The 18,762-nt window shown below is 41.8% G+C and overlaps 1 protein-coding gene and 1 non-coding gene across 5 annotated transcripts in view; one reads left to right on the top strand and one right to left on the bottom strand.

Annotated features, from left to right (window-relative positions):
• Positions 1-18,762, bottom strand: part of GARNL3 (GTPase activating Rap/RanGAP domain like 3) — a 159,070-nt gene that overhangs the window by 80,636 nt on the left and 59,672 nt on the right. For all 4 annotated transcript variants that reach the window (XM_043469599.1, XM_043469601.1, XM_043469600.1 and 1 more), the window contains one exon: positions 4,198-4,272. In XM_043469599.1, coding sequence (XP_043325534.1) covers positions 4,198-4,272 — 75 coding nt within the window. The remainder of the gene's footprint in view (positions 1-4,197; positions 4,273-18,762) is intronic.
• Positions 10,784-10,890, top strand: LOC122442732. Its single transcript, XR_006269728.1, has one exon. It is a non-coding gene; the product is annotated as a U6 spliceosomal RNA (small nuclear RNA).

The following is an 18,762-nucleotide window of genomic DNA, read 5'->3' as shown; positions in this document are numbered from 1 at the left end:
AGGTGAACCAGAAAGGACCACTTCTTTCCCAAAGACTTCAAGGAAGGCTGCCACCGTGCTGAGTGTAGTGTCTCTGAGGTGCTGAGACCACAAGCCAACCTTCATGTAAACCTGCAGCTCCATCCTATATTACTTGGGTGGCTTAAAAGTCTTGAGCTGGGAATTTAGTTTCAAGGTGTCTGGCAAAAGCAAAAGCAAATCCTTCCTCTGATTCCGAGAGCGATTCTAATATGTGGTTTTTCCCCACATGGCCTGGGTGCTTAGTGAAAGTGAAAGTTTCTCAGTCATGTCCAATTCTTTGCGAACCCCTGGACTGTACAGTCCATGGAATTCTCCAGGCCAGAATACTTGAGTGGGTAGCCTTTCCCTTCTCCAGGGGATCTTCTCAACCCAGGGATTGAACCCAGATCTCCCGCATTGTAGGCGGATTCTTTACCAGTTGTAATTCAACTCAATTCTGACACTGTCTGCCTAGAGATAGGGTTGGATCCCACAGGTTAAGGGATCAGTCCCACAAGACTGCTTCTGTTATCTGCAACTTCAGATGCAAATTGCAGATCCTGATTGTCATCTGTGCTTCTGATTAACTGGCTGTAGGTTTAAGGTTCTGATGACTCTCCCCTTGGATTTGATTAATTTGCTAGAGCACAGACCTCAGAGAAACACTTTACTACCTAGATTGCTGGTTTATTATAAAAGAACATAACTCAGGAGCCACCATATGGAAGAGATGCACAGGACAAGGTATGTGGATGTGGGGCAGGTGTGGAGCGTCCACACTCTCTGAGCGTGCAGCTCTTCTGGAATCTCCATGTGTTCATGCATCCACAAGCTCTCCAAACCCTGTCCTTTTGGGGTTTTATGGAGGCTGCGTCACATAGGCACAATTGATTAAATTATTAGTCATTGGTGATTCAACTCAATCTCCAGCCCCTCTCCTTCCCAGAAGGTTGGGGTTGGACTGAAAGTTCTAACCCTCTAGTCACGTGGCTGGTTCCTCTAGTGACCAGACCCCATCTTTAGAAAACTTAGGGGCTTTCCTAAAGACATCATGATCACTCTCACTAGAAAATCCCAAGGGTTTTAGGAGTTCTGTGCCAGGAAGAAGTTCAAGGACCAAATGATATATTTCTTATTATTAAATTGCAGTATCACATGCTCTACCAAGGGGCAACTCATCCTATGCCTTCCATTATTCCTAAAAAGTCATCTTCAAGAACAACAAACAGCACACAATCAGGCAGCCAAGCACAAAGAAAAATAGTACACCATGAGTCAGGTGTATGCCAGGAGAAAAATCTAACAGACAGAGGGTTACCAAAAAACCTCACATATGGGAATTATCAGCCATAGATGATAAAACCATTATACTATGTTTTAAAAAATAAAAAACAAATTTGACATTAACTGAAGGGAAGAGCAAACTACAAAAAGTAACAAAAAAAAAAAAAACCCTTAGAATAGGCAATGGTTTCTTAGATACAACACGAAAAGCACAAGCAATACAAAAAATAGATGAACTACATGTTATCAAATTAAGACACTTTTACGTTTCAAAGGATACAATCAAGAAAGTGAAAAGACAACTTCCAGAATGAGAGGAAATTTTGGCAAATCATATATCTGATAAAGGCCTATTACCCATACTGTATCGAGAACTCTTAAATTGTTATAATAAGAGGAAAAATGACTCAATAGTGAAATTGCTTTGTAATTTGTTCACCGGTTTGAAAAACTTCAGACAGCTGTATTGAGCCTTTTAAAGCACTAACTGCTTTAACAAACTCAGAGCCTGCAGGTTTGTTTCCCTCTGAGTCTCAGGTTCCTCCATGATATTTTATCAGGCAGGGTGCTAGCACTGTCCAGCGCTTTTAACTGAAGACCAGCTTGAGACTTTTAAACCACTCAGGTGATACAAGATGGAGGTGCAAATTACAGGAAGGCTGGCTTGTGGTCATATAAAACCAGCCAAGGGGCTCCAACAGAGTACTCGTGCTCATGGCTTTGGTGGAAACAAAAGACAATAGCTGAGGCTTGGTATCATATTTCCCACAGAGGCAATCCGAGACAGGACTATGTTTTAAACAAAACAGACGACAAGGATTTATTAAATCAGTAACTCCACCAAATGGTTTCAAGGATGTTAAGTGAACCACCCAAGGCTGCACTACTGGTGGATTATGGGGCAGGATTTGAACCCAAGCAGCCTGACTCTAGAACTACTGCTGCCCATGATCCACCATAGATGAGTTCCAGTCCCTGACCTTGTCCTCTGGTGTGAGGCATGGCCAAGAGACAGGGCCAGGTGAGGAGTATTTGATAACCAAAGTATGTGGCGATCTTAGGATCACACGAAGGCTCCATTTAGATCTTTCTGGGGAGGTATAGATTTCCTCTAGACACTGGTCTTGGCAGGGGCCAAAGATGTATTTATGTCGGATGGGGCAAGCCAGTGCAGTTTGTTCATTTCAGGCTGGGCTGAAGTTCTGTAAAATGCTGGAAGCAGAAAGATGTGCTGTGGTATAGCGACCTCTGGGGTTTCTGGGACTTAAGTTCTCCAAGTAGATACTCAGTGTGGTGGCTGCTAGATTTCTGAGCACTGAATAAAGAGCACTTGATGCTTCTTATCCCGACTTAGCTCCTGGGACACCCATGGTGGCTTGACTCTGTGAAGATAGGACTGTCTTGTCTCATGAACAGGACCACCGGGGGAAGGATGTTTTCAAGCTTCAGAAGCAAATTTCCCTGGGAGTTCTTTCTTCTCTGCAGGTCAACTGACATCATTCTGGACAAGAAGTATGTGGGCAGCTACTTGGGGGTTCAGTACAAGTGGGGACTACCCCTTCTGCCTCCCAGCAAAGGCAAGGTACCACGTCCGGGTGAAGGGCTTTGCTAAGATAAGGCAGAGTTGAAGATGAGCAACAACTTCCTGAATGCTGTGACTTTCAAGTTAAATTCATAGCCCATCACCAAGAACATGATTAAGGAGGCCGTCAGGAGGGCAAGGCTGGCCACCCAGCACTGTTTATGGGATCGACAACAACCATGATTACTGTTACAGCTCTTACTCACTGAACTCTCACTGCATGCTGGGCAGAGTGCTAACGGCTTTACAAGCTCAGCTCGCGGAATCCTCTCAACAATCCCAAGACTGTTTCCTTCTCCCAGATGAAGAATCTGGGCTTCAGAAAGGCTGGTTACTTGCCTAGGGTCACACAAGTAGGAGACGGGGGAGCTGGCATGTGAACCCAGGCCTGCCTGATGCCAAAGCTGGGGCTGCTGAAGCACTGCAATGGGCTACCTCTCAGAGAGGCAGCAAAGAAGAGAAAGCTGGGGGGCTTAGCACTCTGCAGTTCTTTGGGTAGGCACTTAGGGATGGAGCGGACAGTGGAAGGTTTATTTATTTATGGCTGTGCTGGGTCTTTGTTGCTGAATGCAGGCTTTCTCTAGTTGCGGCAAGCAAGGGCCACTCTTCATGACCGTGCACAGGCTTCTCATTGAAGTGGCTTCTCTTTTGTGGAGCACAGGCGGTCTCAAGTAGTTGCGGCACACGGTTTTAGTTGCTCCTAGGCATGTGGGATCTTCCCAGGCCAGGGATGGAACCCAGGTCTCCAGCACTGGCAGGTGGATTCTTTACTGGACCACCAGGGGAGTTCGGCAATGGGAGTTTTAATAGAGAAAGGCCAGTGAGGCAAGGCCCTGTGGCCTACACACGGATGACCAGCAGAGCCCAGGAAGAGGGCTAGGGCCCAGGCGGTGGCAGACAGGGACAGTCTCCTTCCCTGCTGTCCTCTCTGAATAAAGATGACATTTCATAATCACAGTCATTTCTGCCTCTCTCTTCTGGACCTCAATATTGCTCACATGGTAGTGCCAAGCTGACCAGTCCAGGAAAGGGGAAGAGCTGGGGTTCTGGGGACCATTCACAAAGATGATGTGAATTTGCCTTTGGCCCCATTCTGGCAGACCATCTTCCTGTGTCTCCCTGGATTTATTACAGATCTTTCAAAGGGTACCCTCACCCTGTTAATAGTACCTTCCATATAAAGAACGATGGTACTTTCCCTTCCAGCAAAGCTCTGAAGAGACCTACTGACCCTTCCCGGGCTCCCTTCAGGCAGGTCTTCTGCGGAAATGAGGATCACAGGCTGCTTACAGCTGTATCTCAGGTGCTTGGTGATGTACAGACCTCCTTACCTCATCTGAAGAGCCGTTTTCCACTCGAAACCTTCCAGCCCTTTGGATGGCTCCATCAGCATCACTGGAAATAAGCTGAGGAACAAAAGAGGACTCAGTTAGGAAGCTGTTTGCAATGCCCCTTCCATCTGTCTGTATCTGCCTAGAAGTAAATCAGATCCAGCAAGAGCTGGAGGGCCCAACCTGGAAACTGATGGTCTCTTGGAAGCTGTCAGTCACGTTCTCATACAGGTGGCCCCACAGTCTTTAGGAAGATGAACAGTGGGGAATACCTAGCCCACAAGAGTGGACAGTAAGAGCATCAAATCTAAATTTGAACATATTCCAACATGGAAAAGCACTGAAGGGACGCTCCTTGAAAATCAACCTTAATAAGCGTCACAGGCGGACAAGTGCAGCTCACAGATGGCAAAACCGAAAACCAAGTCTCAAGTTCATCTGTCTTCACAGGAAAGCCTAAAAAACAATGAATGGCTGGCAGAAACTCAAGGCTCCAACATCACAGACAGCTCTTGTGCTTCACTCAATTTCAGTTTCCAAAAGGCCAATTAGCCCTTTCCAAGGCAGGCAGACTGTATTTTAGCTCCAGCAATGTGATTCTTGCAAATAGTCTTCATTCAAGGAGCTCAAAGCCAGAAAGAGACATGCTTGTGTTCAGTCACTTCAGTCCTGTCCGACTCTTTGCGACCCCAGGGACTGTATCCCGTCAGACTCCTCAGTCCATGGGATTTTCTTCAGGCAAGAATACTGGAGTGGGTTGCCATGCCCTCCTCCAGGGGATTTTCCCCAACCAAGGCTAAAACCTGCATCTCCTGTGTCTCCTGCGTTGCAGGCAGATTCTTTACCACTGAGTCATCGGGGAAGCCCACGAGTTAAGAGGAAATCAGGCCTTGGGCATCAGTCCTCAAATCACTGACTCAAGATTTAACTTACTTTCTCCTAAATTGACTGAATTTCTCAGTAGCAACTTGGGAGAATGACATGTCTTTTTTTCAACTTTTTAAATCTGCCCACAAATTTGCAGCAAAGATCTTCCAAAGATTTCCATATCCCAGACCCATTAGAATATGCTTGCCCAGTGGGGCACTTCTCACCACTCTAATGCAAGACTCACTCAGTGAAAAGATACAAGGTTTCTTAAGAATGATTATCTCATGTTCTAACTTGTGTTTAAGAGACATGAAGGTGTGAAAATACGTGGAAAAGTTTCACTTATTTTCAAGGAAACCTGTTTGAAAATGACTAGTAAACTTTTCCCATGATAAATACAAAAATAATAGAATATAATATTTAATGAGAGCTTCTATGTACCATATATTCCTCTGGCCTTAATATTTGAGTCATAAAACAACACAAAGTAGATTCTGTCATTAGTCTCATTTATGAGTGAGGAAGCTGAGGCAGAGGAAGGTTAAAATAATTGGGCAAGATTACATTTAGTCTGTGGTAGGCAGGCAATGTGAACACAGGCAGTCAGATTTCAGAAGCCTGTTCTGACCTCTACCCTACTTAACCATCCTCCATGGAATGTCCATAATAAGGTACAGTTTTTATACCTAACCTATATCCTGCAAAATAACTTTAAAAACAAACACGAAGAAGGTTTATATATATGTTTAGCTTTGATGTCATCTGATCATTACACTGTTGATAAACTGAAAATGGGCAATAGAGGCTTTGTAGTAAAGAATTTAATTTGCCCAGAGAGAGGTCTGGGGGTTTCCCTGGTGGTCCAGTGGTTAAGAATCCACCTTCCAATGCAGAAGACTCCGGTCTGATCCCTGTTTGGGGAACTAAGATCCCATGTGCCGCGGGGCAGCTAAGCCCAGGTGCTGCAAACTACATATCTGCACACCCAGGAATCCAAGGACCAAAACTAGACAGAGAAGCCCATGCGCCACGACGAAAGATTCCGCATGCTGCAATGCAGATCCCATGTACTGCAGCTAACACCCAACATAGCCAGATAAATAAATACTTTTTTTTTTAATAAAAGAGAGTGATACCTTTGTTCTGACCTTTATTCTCGGCTCCTGGCAGGTGATCTCTAAGCCCTGGGGATGTCCTACATGAGTGTCTCTTTCCCTGGCAACTATTGAGCCACACGGGAGAGTATGGTGGGGGCTTTGGGTCTCTTGGTATCAGATCTACCTCTGGACACCAAGACTGAGATGGGCTTCCCTGGTTGTCACCACTCCACGTGTACATCACACACGGTTGCCAGGAGGCAAGGATGCTGACCATGACCCCATGGGAGAGGACAGCTGGAAGGCCTGCATTTGGAGCTCTCTGGGCTCTGTCTCATGTGTCTGTCCCCTTGGCTGCTGTAATAAACAGGAAGTGAGCTTAACAGCTTTCTGTACATTCTGAGGTCACATTTGGATTTGGCAAGAGAAAGTGAAAGTCGCTCAGTCGTGTCCAACTCTTTGAGACCCCATGGACTATACAGTCCATGGAATTCTCCAGGCCAGAATACTGGAGTGGGTAGCCTTTCCCTTCTCCAGGGGATCTTCTCGAACCCAGGTCTCCTGCACTGTGTGTGGATTCTTTACCAGCTGAGCCACAAGGGAAGCCTTGGCAAGAGAAGAGAGCCACAATCAATTACTAATGTCTGCCATTGGTGTATAAAGAGAGAGGGTGACGCACACATCCTTGCCTTAGAGGTTGGTAAACATACTCCTCACTCTAGCAGCAATTCTCATCAGGGACTCAGAAGCTTGGGAGAAGGGCTGATGGTCAATCACTGATTCACTCATTCATTTGCATAATAAATGTAAAGAGTGGTGGACTATATTCCAGACACTGCCAGGCACAGGCTATGATGACCTTTTCCTTGGCTGAGATTAGAACAAGAAGCTTCTTGCTCATCTTGATTGAAAGGCTCAAGAAGAAGAAAGGGAGGAAATATTTAATGATTTGATGGTTAGAAAGAATTCAGCTCCCTCTGAACAATCATCACAAATTCTCGAAGACCCTGAACTTCCGCCTCCATCTAACATCACTCTCCCTACCACCAACCATCTCCATAAGCTTGCTGTCATCTCTCCCCTGGGTGACTGCAACCACCTCCTAACTGGCCTGAATACTCCCTACCATCACTTTTCTCCAAACCACGCTTCACACCAAAGAGCAGGGATTTTGGCATCTACAAATCCAATTGCCTCGTGATCCCAGCTCCATCCTGGCAGCCCCTTCCTTCCCACCAGAGGATGAACATGTATGGGAACCCCTCACTTAGACGGTCCTCTCCCACCTTTCCCTCATGAATGCCTCATCATTCAATTCCACCACAGTCCCCACTTCTCAGACCCCTTCCCTGACTTCAATGCCTGCAAAAAGGCCCCCAGCAAGGCTCAGAGGGGTGCTCAGGGTCCTGGTTGATGTTCTTTTGTGCCACTACCAGATTCATGCCTGTCTCTCCTCACTCCCTCTGAGAAACTCAGGAAGACTGTTTTCTCACCACTGTATTCCCAGAGCTATGCTCATTGCCTGACATAGTACTGATACTAAATATTTATTACACAGGAAATCCATCAATAGATGAATGCCAAATCCTATGGAAATGACCAAAGGGCTAGAAGACTGGGTGCAAGATCACCTCCAGTCCTGGAAACCAAAGAAAGTTCATTACTCACATAAGTGATTTCAGAGATTCTACCCGGTCTGTCTTGAAAGAAAGATCAAGGTGAAGGACAGACCAAATCACCATGGTGCAAGGGAAAGGCAGCCTGAGTAGTAACTGTCCAACCCGGCAGGTCAGACTGACACTGCTAGGCTCACACTGCCAAGGCCTATCTGCTGTGTGGGCGGGTGTTCAGGCAGCAGGTGGGAAGGCGACCTTCCAGTCCCACTGGGGAAGTGACCCTTGCTGGCACATGGAATAGCAGTCCCAGAGCTCCCCTGCCTGCCACCCACTCCCCACCTCACAGTGGGCTCGGGCAGCTGGGTCAAAAAAGCCGAGGGTGCCGTGGAGGCTGGTGCAGGTGGGGACTGGTCCAGCAGCTGGCCTGAAAGGGAACAGCGCTCCAGTGAATGAGAGGTTGAAAAAAATAATACTGCAGGGGGAAAAAAATCCTTTTAATATGACAGAGAAGCTGTTTCCCTCAGTAGTTATCCTTCTATTATTCCTCATGAGCCTCTGATCCGGCCAATTAAAACTTAAAAATCTATAAACTCTTCCATTTGTTGGAAGGAGATTGGACTTGGCAATGACACAACGTCTACCAGAACCCATCTAAATGTCCAATACTGCACAACCAAGAAGCCTTCTCCGAGTCTCTCCACGTGGTGCTGAGTTCTGGCTGCCACCAAAATCCATTCTCATCATCTTCCACAGTAATGGAATCATAGCCAGACACACAGCTAGACTACACTTCCCTCAAGGTGGCCATTTGATTTCATCACCCCACTTGTAGGAGGGTCAAAGTCTCAGAGGCATGCATGAATCCCGGCCCTTTACAGAGGGGGTGCTCCCTGCCATGTGCTCTTTCCCTCTCCATGGTTAGACCTCAACGGTGAAACCAGAGAGACCTCCAAGCCCACACTGAAGACAGAGGGTTCATTCCAAGCCTGACTATGTGGGGCAGAGGCATCTGACAACTTAAAATGCTTGGCTGGATGTGACAGAGAAATGCGCTTGTTTTTAACTGCATTTTGACATTCTAAACCAGCAAGGAACAACAAAGAAAAAAATAATTAAACCTATGACAAGTCCATAATTTAAAATGTGGAAACTGATCTGAGGTATATGAGCACATATTCTAGAAAATATATTTACTACAAAAAGCAAAGGAAATTTGAGGCCATTGCTAATTGTAATAATTTGGGAGGATACTTGATCTATGAATGTGAAATGATCTGTGATCAGCTTTCAGATGTAAAGCACAGTTTCTGAATTTGGAAATGGAAACCACATCTCACAGGGACCACGATGAATTCAAAATTAGATACCGAGAAGAAAATGCCCCCCAAAAGTAAATTAGAATATCGGTTTGAGATAAACAGAGAAAAATGATTAGCAAAAGCACAGAGAACATACCTGGGAGGAAAATGCAAGGAATAATGGACCCAGGTGTTATTCAGATGGTCTTTGGGTAGACAACCCAAGACTAACTAAATCATTCCTTAGACCAACTACTCTCTGGTAAGGTCCCCTACTAGTGAGCTAGACCACAACCAGAGAATGCCTTTATTTGCTGCAGAACAGCCTGACAGGGTCAGAAACAAAGCAGAGGGCAGGCAGTCCGAGGTCTCACCCTCCAAGGCCAGCAGAGAGGAGGGGGCTGGTCAGTCTCCACACACAGGAATATAGCTGGCTCTTTGTTATTCTTTGGGAGAAAGGTCCAAAAAAGGACATTCCCAAGCATGCTCTGACCTTTGCAAGTGCTTTGCAGACCAGGAGTTCAGGGACCAGTGAGATGTTTTTTATTGGATCAATCCAGACCTGCACTCCTGAAGGATGGCATGAGGTAGAGGGGTAAAATGAGGAAGTGGATAACAAGGAGACTGAAACTACTCCTAGAGGTCATTAGAGAGAACAGCACAGACACTACAATAAATATCAATGGGTTACTCTCTCTAGGTAAAGGAAAAAAGACTCAAGGGTTGGGAATACAAACGAAACCCAATTAGCTGTGAGAAGTAACAAAATAAAACAATACAATAAATACAATAAGACAATAAATCAATAATACAATAAATCATGAAAAAGAAAGGCATAATAAGTATTCATGGTAAGTTGGGGGGAAAATGGTGAGAGAATAATAAAATCAGAAGGTAGAACTTAGGAGAAAAATATCAAATTTTAAAAGTAATGGTACATGGGTAAAGAGATCTACTCACTCCCAAAATATAATAATTATAGACACTCATTCTAAGACAAAACTATTATAAACAGATGGAGTTTCTAAAAGTATAATTATAATAGGGGATTTAGTATATTTTTCTCTGATAGGTCAAAGCAAAACTAGTAAGAAATTACAGAGAAATCAAACAATAAAATGAATAAGCATGATTTAGTAGACATAATACAGAATTTATCAAGGTACAAACAGAAAATACATACCTTTTAAGGGCATCTATTAAAGCTATAAAAACTTCTATCCAGTATTCTATCCAAATACTGGATAGAAAACAAGCATGAATAAATTCAACAATAGAAACTGTACAGATGATTTTGTAGTACAGTGCAACTAAATAAGAAATTAGTGTCAAAGGATACAAAAAGGGAATTTTAAAACATACATCTGAAAAAACTCTTGGGCTAAGTAGGAAAACTAAGATTGGACACTATCCACATATTAACAATAAGAACAGTACCTATCAAAACAGATAATGGGAGAGATGTTATATTCACAGGAAAATTCTTATTTCTAAATGATTTCATTATTAAACAAGAAAGAATAAAAACAATGAACTAAAGCATTAACTTCTAGAAGATACAAAAAGAACAATGAGATACACCCAGGGAAAACAGGGGCAAGGAATCAATAAAAAATCAGAGCAGAAATTATAGATTTAGAAAGACAGTAGAATCAATAAACACATCCAAGAGATGGCCAGGAAGCCTGATCCTGAAAAGCAAAGAGTGCTCACTTTGGGAGCACATATACTAAAATTGGAGCAGTACAGAGAAGATTAGCATGGCCCCTGAGTAAGGATGACATGCAAATTTGTGAAGCATCCCATATCTTTATAAATTAAGACTTTGGGATTAACAGATACACACTACTGTACATAAAACAGAAAAACAACAAAGACTTACTGTACAGCACAGGGAACTATATTCAACATCTTATAATAATCTATAATGGAAAATAATCTGAAAATATATATATACATATATATGTAAATATATATGTACAAAAATGTTAGGTCTATGAATCAAGGCAAATAGGAAGAAGTCAAACAGGAGACGGCAAGAATGAACATTGACATTTTAGGAATCAGTGGACTAAAATGGACTGGAATGAGTGCATTTAACTCAGATGACCATTATATCTACTACTGTGGGCAAGAATCCCTTAGAAGAAATGGAGTAGCCATCAGAGTTAACAAAAGAGTCCAAAATGCAGTACTTGGATACAATCTCAAAAACGACAGAGTGATCTCTGTTCGTTGCCAAGGCAAACCATTCAATATCACAGTAATCCAAGTCTATGCCCTGACCAGTAATGCTGAAGAAGCTGAAGTTGAACAAATTCTATGAAGACCTACAAGATCTTCTAGAACTAACACCCAAAAAAGATGTCCTCTTTGTTATAGGGGGCTGGAATGCAAAAGTAGGAAGTCAAGAGATACCTTGAGTAACAGGCAAATTTGGCCTTGGAGTACAAAATGAAGCAGGTCAAAGGCTAACAGAGTTTTGCCAAGAGAACACACTGGTCATAGCAAACACCCTCTTCCAATAACACAAGAGATGACTCTACACATGGATATCAACAAATGGTCAATACAGAAATCAGACTGATTATATTCTTTGCAGCCAAAGATGGAGAAGCTCTATACAGTCAGCAAAAACAAGACTGGGAGCTGACTGTGGCTCAGACCATGAACTCCTTATTGCCAAATTGCCAAATCGAATAAAGTAGGGAAAACCACTAGACCATTCAGGTATGACCTAAATCAAATCCCTTATGATTATACAGTGGAAGTGACAAATAGATTTCAGGGATTAGATCTGATAGACAGAATGCCTGATGAACTATGGACAGAGGTTCGTGACATTGTACAGGAGGCAATGATGAATTCCATCCCCAAGAAAAAGAAATGCAAAAAGGCAAAATGGTTGTCTGACGAGGCCTTACAAATAGCTGAGAAAAAAGGAGAAGGTAAAAGCAAAGGAGAAGGTAAAAGCAAAGGAGAAAAGGAAAGACATTCCCATTTGAATGAAGAGTTCCAAAGAATAGCAAGGAGAGATAAGAAAGCCTTCCTCAGCGATCAATGCAACGAAATAGATGAAAACAACAGAATGGGAAAGACTAGATAGAGATCTCTTCAAGAAAATTTAGAAATATCAAGGGAATATTTCATGTAAAGATGAGCACAATAAAGGACTGAAATGGTATGGACCTAACAGCAGAAGATATTAAGAAGAGGTGGCAAGAATACATAGAAGAACTGTACAAAAAAGATCTTCATGACCCAGATAACCATGATGGTGTGATCACTCACCTAGAGCCAGACATCTTAGAATGCAAAGTCAAGTGGGCCTTAGGAAGCATCACTACAAAGCTAGTGGAGGTGATGGAATTCCAGTTGAGCTATTTCAAATCCTAAAAGGTGATGCTCTGAAAGTGCTGCACTCAATATGCCAGAAAATCTGGAAAACTCAGCAGTGGCCACAGGACTGGAAAAGGTCAGTTTTCACTCCAATCCCAAAGATAGGCAACACCAAAGAATGCTCAAACTACCGCACAATTGAACTCATCTCACATGCTAGCAAAGTAATGCTCAAAATTCTCCAAGCCAGGCTTCAACAGTATGTGAACTGTGAACTTCCAGATGTTCAAGCTGGATTTTAAAAAGGCAGAGGAACCAGAGATCAAATTGCCAACATCCATCAGATTACTGAAAAAGCAAGAGAGTTCTGGAAAAACATCTACTGCTTTACTGACTTTGCCAAAGCCTTTGACTGTGTGGATCATAACAAACTGGAAAATTCTCAAAGAGATGGGAATACTAGACCACCTGACCTGCCTCCTGAGAAATTTGTATGCAGGTTAAGAAGCAACAATTAGAACTGGACATGGAACAACAGACTGACTCCAAATCAGGAAAGGAGTACGTCAACGCTATATATTGTCACCATGCTTATTTAACTTATATGCAGAGTACACTAGGCAAAATGCCAGGCTGGATGAATCACAAGCTGGAATCAAGATTGCTGGGAGAAATATAAAAAACCTCAGATGTGCAGATGATACCACCCTTATGGCAGAAAGTGAAGAACTAAAGAACTTCTTGATGATAGTGAAAGAGAAGAGTGAAAAAGTTGGCTTAAAACTTAACATTCAGAAAACTAAGATCATGGCATCTGGTCCCATCACTTCATGGCAAATAGATGGGGAAACGATGGAAACAGAGAGAGACTTTATTTTTGGGAGCTCCAAAATTACTGCAGATGGTGACTGCAGCCATGAAATTAAAAGATGCTTGCTCCTTGGAAGAAAAGCTATGATCAACCTAGACAGGATATTAAAAAGCAGAGACATTACTTTATCAACAAAGGTCCATCTAGTCAAAGCTATGGTTTTTCCAGTAGTCATGTATGGATGTGAGAGTTGGACTATAAAGAAAGCTGAGTGCCGAAGAACTGATGCTTTCGAATTGTGATGTTGGAGAAGACTCTTGAGAGTCCCTTGGATTGCAAGGAGATCCAACCAGTCAATCCTAAAGGAAATCAGTCCTGAATATTCATTGGAAGGACTGATCCTGAAGCTGAAACTACAATACTTTGGCCTCCTGATGTGAAGAACTGACTCATTGGAAAAGACCCTGATGCTGGGAAAGATTGAAGGCAGGAGGAGAAGGGGATGACAGAGGATGAGATGGTTGGATGGCATCACCAACTCAATGAACATAAGTTTGCGTAAACTCTGGGATCTGGTGATGGATAAGGAGGCCTGGCGTGCTGCAGTCTATGGAGTCACAAAGAGTTGGACACAACTGAGCGACTGAACTGAATACACATAACTGAATCACTTGGCTGTACACCTGAAACTAACACAATAATGTACATCAACTATGTTTCAATAAAATAAAAAAATAAATAAAAAGCAAAGAAGAACACAAATATATGGAGTGATAATAAAGAAAATATAATTGCTAAAAAGAAAAGAGATTTTTTTTAAAGATGTGAGAGAACACCATATGAGACTATGCAAACACCACCAAAAACTTCAGTGAAATGGAAAATTTCTAGGAAAATATACATAATGAAGATTATTTGAAAAAGAGAAAGAAACCGGAATATACTAGTAACTATAGAGCTGAAGAGGTTGTCAGACCACTGCCCCAGACAGGTAGCCCTGGCTCAGAGGGTCTTTGAGGAGGGGAAGGGTCCTGTCCTCACCTGCCAGCCATACCCTCATTCACAGTAATGCAGTTTCCCTAGAGAAGAAGCAAATAGCAGAGTTCTTTTCTATTTGTTTGGTGCACAAGTTCAGGGAAACGTATTAACATACATATATATGTATTTTTTTTAACAATGGACAATTTTTTTGAATTTTTTACAGTACTGTTTTTGTTTTGGTTTGTTTGTTTGTTGATGGGTTTTTTTTTGGCCACAAGACGTGGAGTCATAGCTCCCTGACCAGGGATTGAACTCTCACCCCCTGCATTGGAAGGTGACATCTTAACCACTTAAGTTAACAAAGTTAACTTAACCACTTAAGTCCCTTAACAAATATTCAACATCAGTAATGTTAAGAAGAAAAGACAAGCTCTTTATGTTATTTTACTTTATTTTGTCTAACGTCTCTAATCTGGTCATACACCACATACACCAAAGGCTCAGTGGGGAGCACTGAGCCTGAGAGAGAAAAGGGAAAAAGCAAATCAAATCATCAGTTAGGATCTGCCCAGCCCTACAAGGGATTCCTTTAGAGATCCTGCACTGGCCAGTACTGGGACTGCTAGCCCCATTTAGGTCTAATTTTAAATTAATTAAGATAAAGTAAAAACCACTCAGTTCCTCTGTGGCACTGTCCATATTTCAAGTGTTCAGTAGCCCCAGGTGGTGGCTACACTGGACAGAGCAAATGACAAATTTCCACAGTCATGGAAAGTTCTAATCGACAGGACTGTGTGACATGCTAGACCTTGATGCAACTCTGGGGGACCAAGATCAATTCAGTTTCTCAGGCTGAATCACCTTCAGTTAGTTGAGTACACTAAAAATGGTGGAAATTCATGTCATTTAGCATCTGCAGTAGAGGCTTTGTTCCAATCTCAGCCAAACTGATTCATTGAACACTAAACAGTGTTTAGTGTCTTAGATGTTTTATTTCTGGAAAAAAGTAATCTCCAAGCATTTATAACCGTCTCTATGATTCAACAAACTAACATAAAATAAAAAATTAAAAACAGGAAGAATAAAGTGGTATTCATTAACTACTATAAATAAAAGTATTATTAGCTTAATTTTAGAGGCAATTAGATGAAAATATTTCCTAAATTAATACATATACATAAGTTTTCAGAAACATAGGCTCTTCTCCTCTCCACTGAATTGATTTGTTTCTTTGGGCTGGTGTCTGTTTCCACACCTACAGAAGTGCTAGGATTCCCTGTGATTTCTGCTTATCACGCATTGGGTACATGACATTCAGGTATATATAAGTCACAGAAACAGTATTTTAATCTAGGGAGATATCTTTTAACATTTATGTAAGTTACATCTTTAAAAATAAGATATCAGATTTCTATCTCCCATCCCCAACTCCTTTCTTTGAAATGAGTGGTTACCAGTGTGTGTTTTAGCGCTCAATTTATCAGGTTCAGTTCCACACTTACTAGCTGTGCGACCTTGGGCAAATCACCTGATTTTTCCTCTCTAAATTTCATTTTCCTTATTTCTAAAATGAGGACAAAAAATAAAATAAAATGAAGACAATGACTGTAGCTACTTCTAGGTCTGGGGAGAGAATTCAATAATATAAAACATGGAATGATCCTAGAATAGTGTCTGGACATAGGACATGTTCAATCACGTTATAACAATATGTATTTTCTTTTTCATTTATTTTTATTAGTTGGAGGCTAATTACTTCACAAAATTGCAGTGGGTTTTGTCATACATTGACATGAATCAGCCATGGAGTTACATGTATTCCCCATCCTGATCCCCCCTCCCACCTCCCTCTCCACCCGATTCCTCTGGGTCTTCCCAGTGCACCAGGCCCGTGTACTTGTCTCATGCATCCCACCTGGGCTGGTGATCTGTTTCACTATAGATAATATACATGCTGTTCTCTTGAAACATCCCACCCTCGCCTTCTCCCACAGAGTCCAAAAGTCTGTTCTGTACATCTGTGTCTCTTTTTCTGTTTTGCATATAGGGTTATCATTACCATCTTTCTAAATTCCATATATATGTGTTAGTATGCTGTAATGTTCTTTATCTTTCTGGCTTACTTCACTCTGTATAATGGGCTCCAGTTTCATCCATCTCATTAGAACTGATTCAAATGAATTCTTTTTAACGGCTGAGTAATATTCCATGGTGTATATGTACCACAGCTTCCTTATCCATTCATCTGCTGATGGGCATCTAGGTTGCTTCCATGTCCTGGCTATTATAAACAGTGCTGCGATGAACATTGGGGTGCACGTGTCTCTTTCAGGTCTGGTTTCCTCGGTGTGTATGCCCAGAAGTGGGATTGCTGGGTCATATGGCAGTTCTATTTCCAGTTTTTTAAGAAATCTCCACACTGTTCTTCCATAGTGGCTGTACTAGTTTGCATTCCCACCAACAGTGTAAGAGGGTTCCCTTTTCTCCACACCCTCTCCAGCATTTATTGCTTGTAGACTTTTGGATAGCAGCCATCCTGACTGGCGTGTAATGGTACCTCATTGTGGTTTTGATTTGCATTTCTCTGATAATGAGTGATGTTGAGCATCTTTTCATGTGTTTGTTAGCCATCTGTATGTCTTCTTTGGAGAAATGTCTGTTTAGTTCTTTGGCCCATTTTTTGATTGGGTCATTTATTTTTCTGGAATTGAGCTGCAGGAGTTGCTTGTATATTTTTGAGATTAATCCTTTGTCTGTTTCTTCATTTGCTATTATTTTCTCCCAATCTGAGGGCTGTCTTTTCACCTTGCTTATAGTTTCCTTTGTTGTGCAAAAGCTTTTAAGTTTCATTAGGTCCCATTTGTTTATTTTTGCTTTTATTTCCAATATTCTGGGAGGTGGGTCATAGAGGATCCTGCTGTGATTTATGTCGGAGAGTGTTTTGCCTATGTTCTCCTCTAGGAGTTTTATAGTTTCTGGTCTTACATTTAGATCTTTAATCCATTTTGAGTTTATTTTTGTGTATGGTGTTAGAAAGTGTTCTAGTTTCATTCTTTTACAAGTGGTTGACCAGTTTTCCCAGCACCACTTGTTAAAGAGGTTGTCTTTTTTCCATTGTATATCCTTGCCTCCTTTGTCAAAGATAAGGTGTCCATAGGTTCGTGGATTTATCTCTGGGCTTTCTATTCTGTTCCATTGATCTATATTTCTGTCTTTGTGCCAGTACCATACTGTCTTGATGACTGTGGCTTTGTAGTAGAGTCTGAAGTCAGGCAGGTTGATTCCTCCAGTTCCATTCTTCTTTCTCAGATTACTTTGGCTATTCGGGTTTTTTGTATTTCCATACAAATTGTGAAATTATTTGTTCTAGTTCTGTGAAAAATACCGTTGGTAGCTTGATAGGGATTGCATTGAATCTATAGATTGCTTGGGTAGTATAGCCATTTTGACATATTGATTCTTCCAATCCATGAACACGGTATGTTTCTCCATCTGTTTGTGTCCTCTTTGATTTCTTTCATCAGTGTTTTATAGTTTTCTATGTATAGGTCTTTTGTTTCTTTAGGTAGATATACTCCTAAGTATTTTATTCTTTTTGTTGCAATGGTGAATGGTATTGTTTCCTTAATTTCTCTTTCTGTTTTCTCATTGTTAGTGTATAGGAATGCAAGGGATTTCTGTGTGTTAATTTTATATCCTGCAACTTTACTATATTCATTGATTAGCTCTAGTAATTTTCTGGTAGAGTCTTTAGGGTTTTCTATGTAGAGGATCATGTCATCTGCAAACAGCGAGAGTTTCACTTCTTCTTTTCCTATCTGGATTTCTTTTACTTCTTTTTCTGCTCTGATTGCTGTGGCCAAAACTTCCAAAACTATGTTGAATAGTAGTGGTGAGAGTGGGCACCCTTGTCTTGTTCCTGATTTCAGAGGAAATGCTTTCAATTTTTCACCATTGAGGGTAATGCTTGCTGTGGGTTTGTCATATATAGCTTTTATTATGAACAACATGTATTTTAATAACAGTATGGTAATGATTAATACAAAAGGCCCTGATTATTGCTAGTATGATTAAAACATTTCAATGCTGCATTTAAACTCTTGGAAAGTCTGTTTAAATGTTTGTCGCTCTTCCAGCATTATTGAGAACCTATTTCCCCAGGCCTGTACTAACTGCTGAATTTATAAAGACAAATGCAACATGATCTGTGCCCTACAGGAGCATAGAGCCTAGTGGGAGAGACAGACACACACAAGTAAACAGATAAATCACACACAACCTGGTTAAATGCCACAGTACAGAAGAAAGTACCGGGCACAGGGGGAGGTCAGATGCTGCAGAGATAACTCTGCCTGGGGGAGCTGAAGGTTTCGTTGCTATCATGCAATTTATTTATTTATTTTTAAAATATTTACTTATTTATTTTCTAGGCTGTGACGGGTTTTAGCTGTGGCATTTGGGATCTTTTCAGTTTTGGCATGCAAACTCCTAGTTGCGGCATGTGTGATCTAGCTCCCTGGTCAGGCATAGAACTGGGCCCCCTGCATTGGGAG

This window comes from Cervus canadensis, chromosome 5, assembly GCF_019320065.1.
Source record: "Cervus canadensis isolate Bull #8, Minnesota chromosome 5, ASM1932006v1, whole genome shotgun sequence".
Lineage (NCBI taxonomy): Eukaryota > Metazoa > Chordata > Mammalia > Artiodactyla > Cervidae > Cervus > Cervus canadensis.
This window is presented reverse-complemented; position numbering and strand designations above follow the sequence as displayed.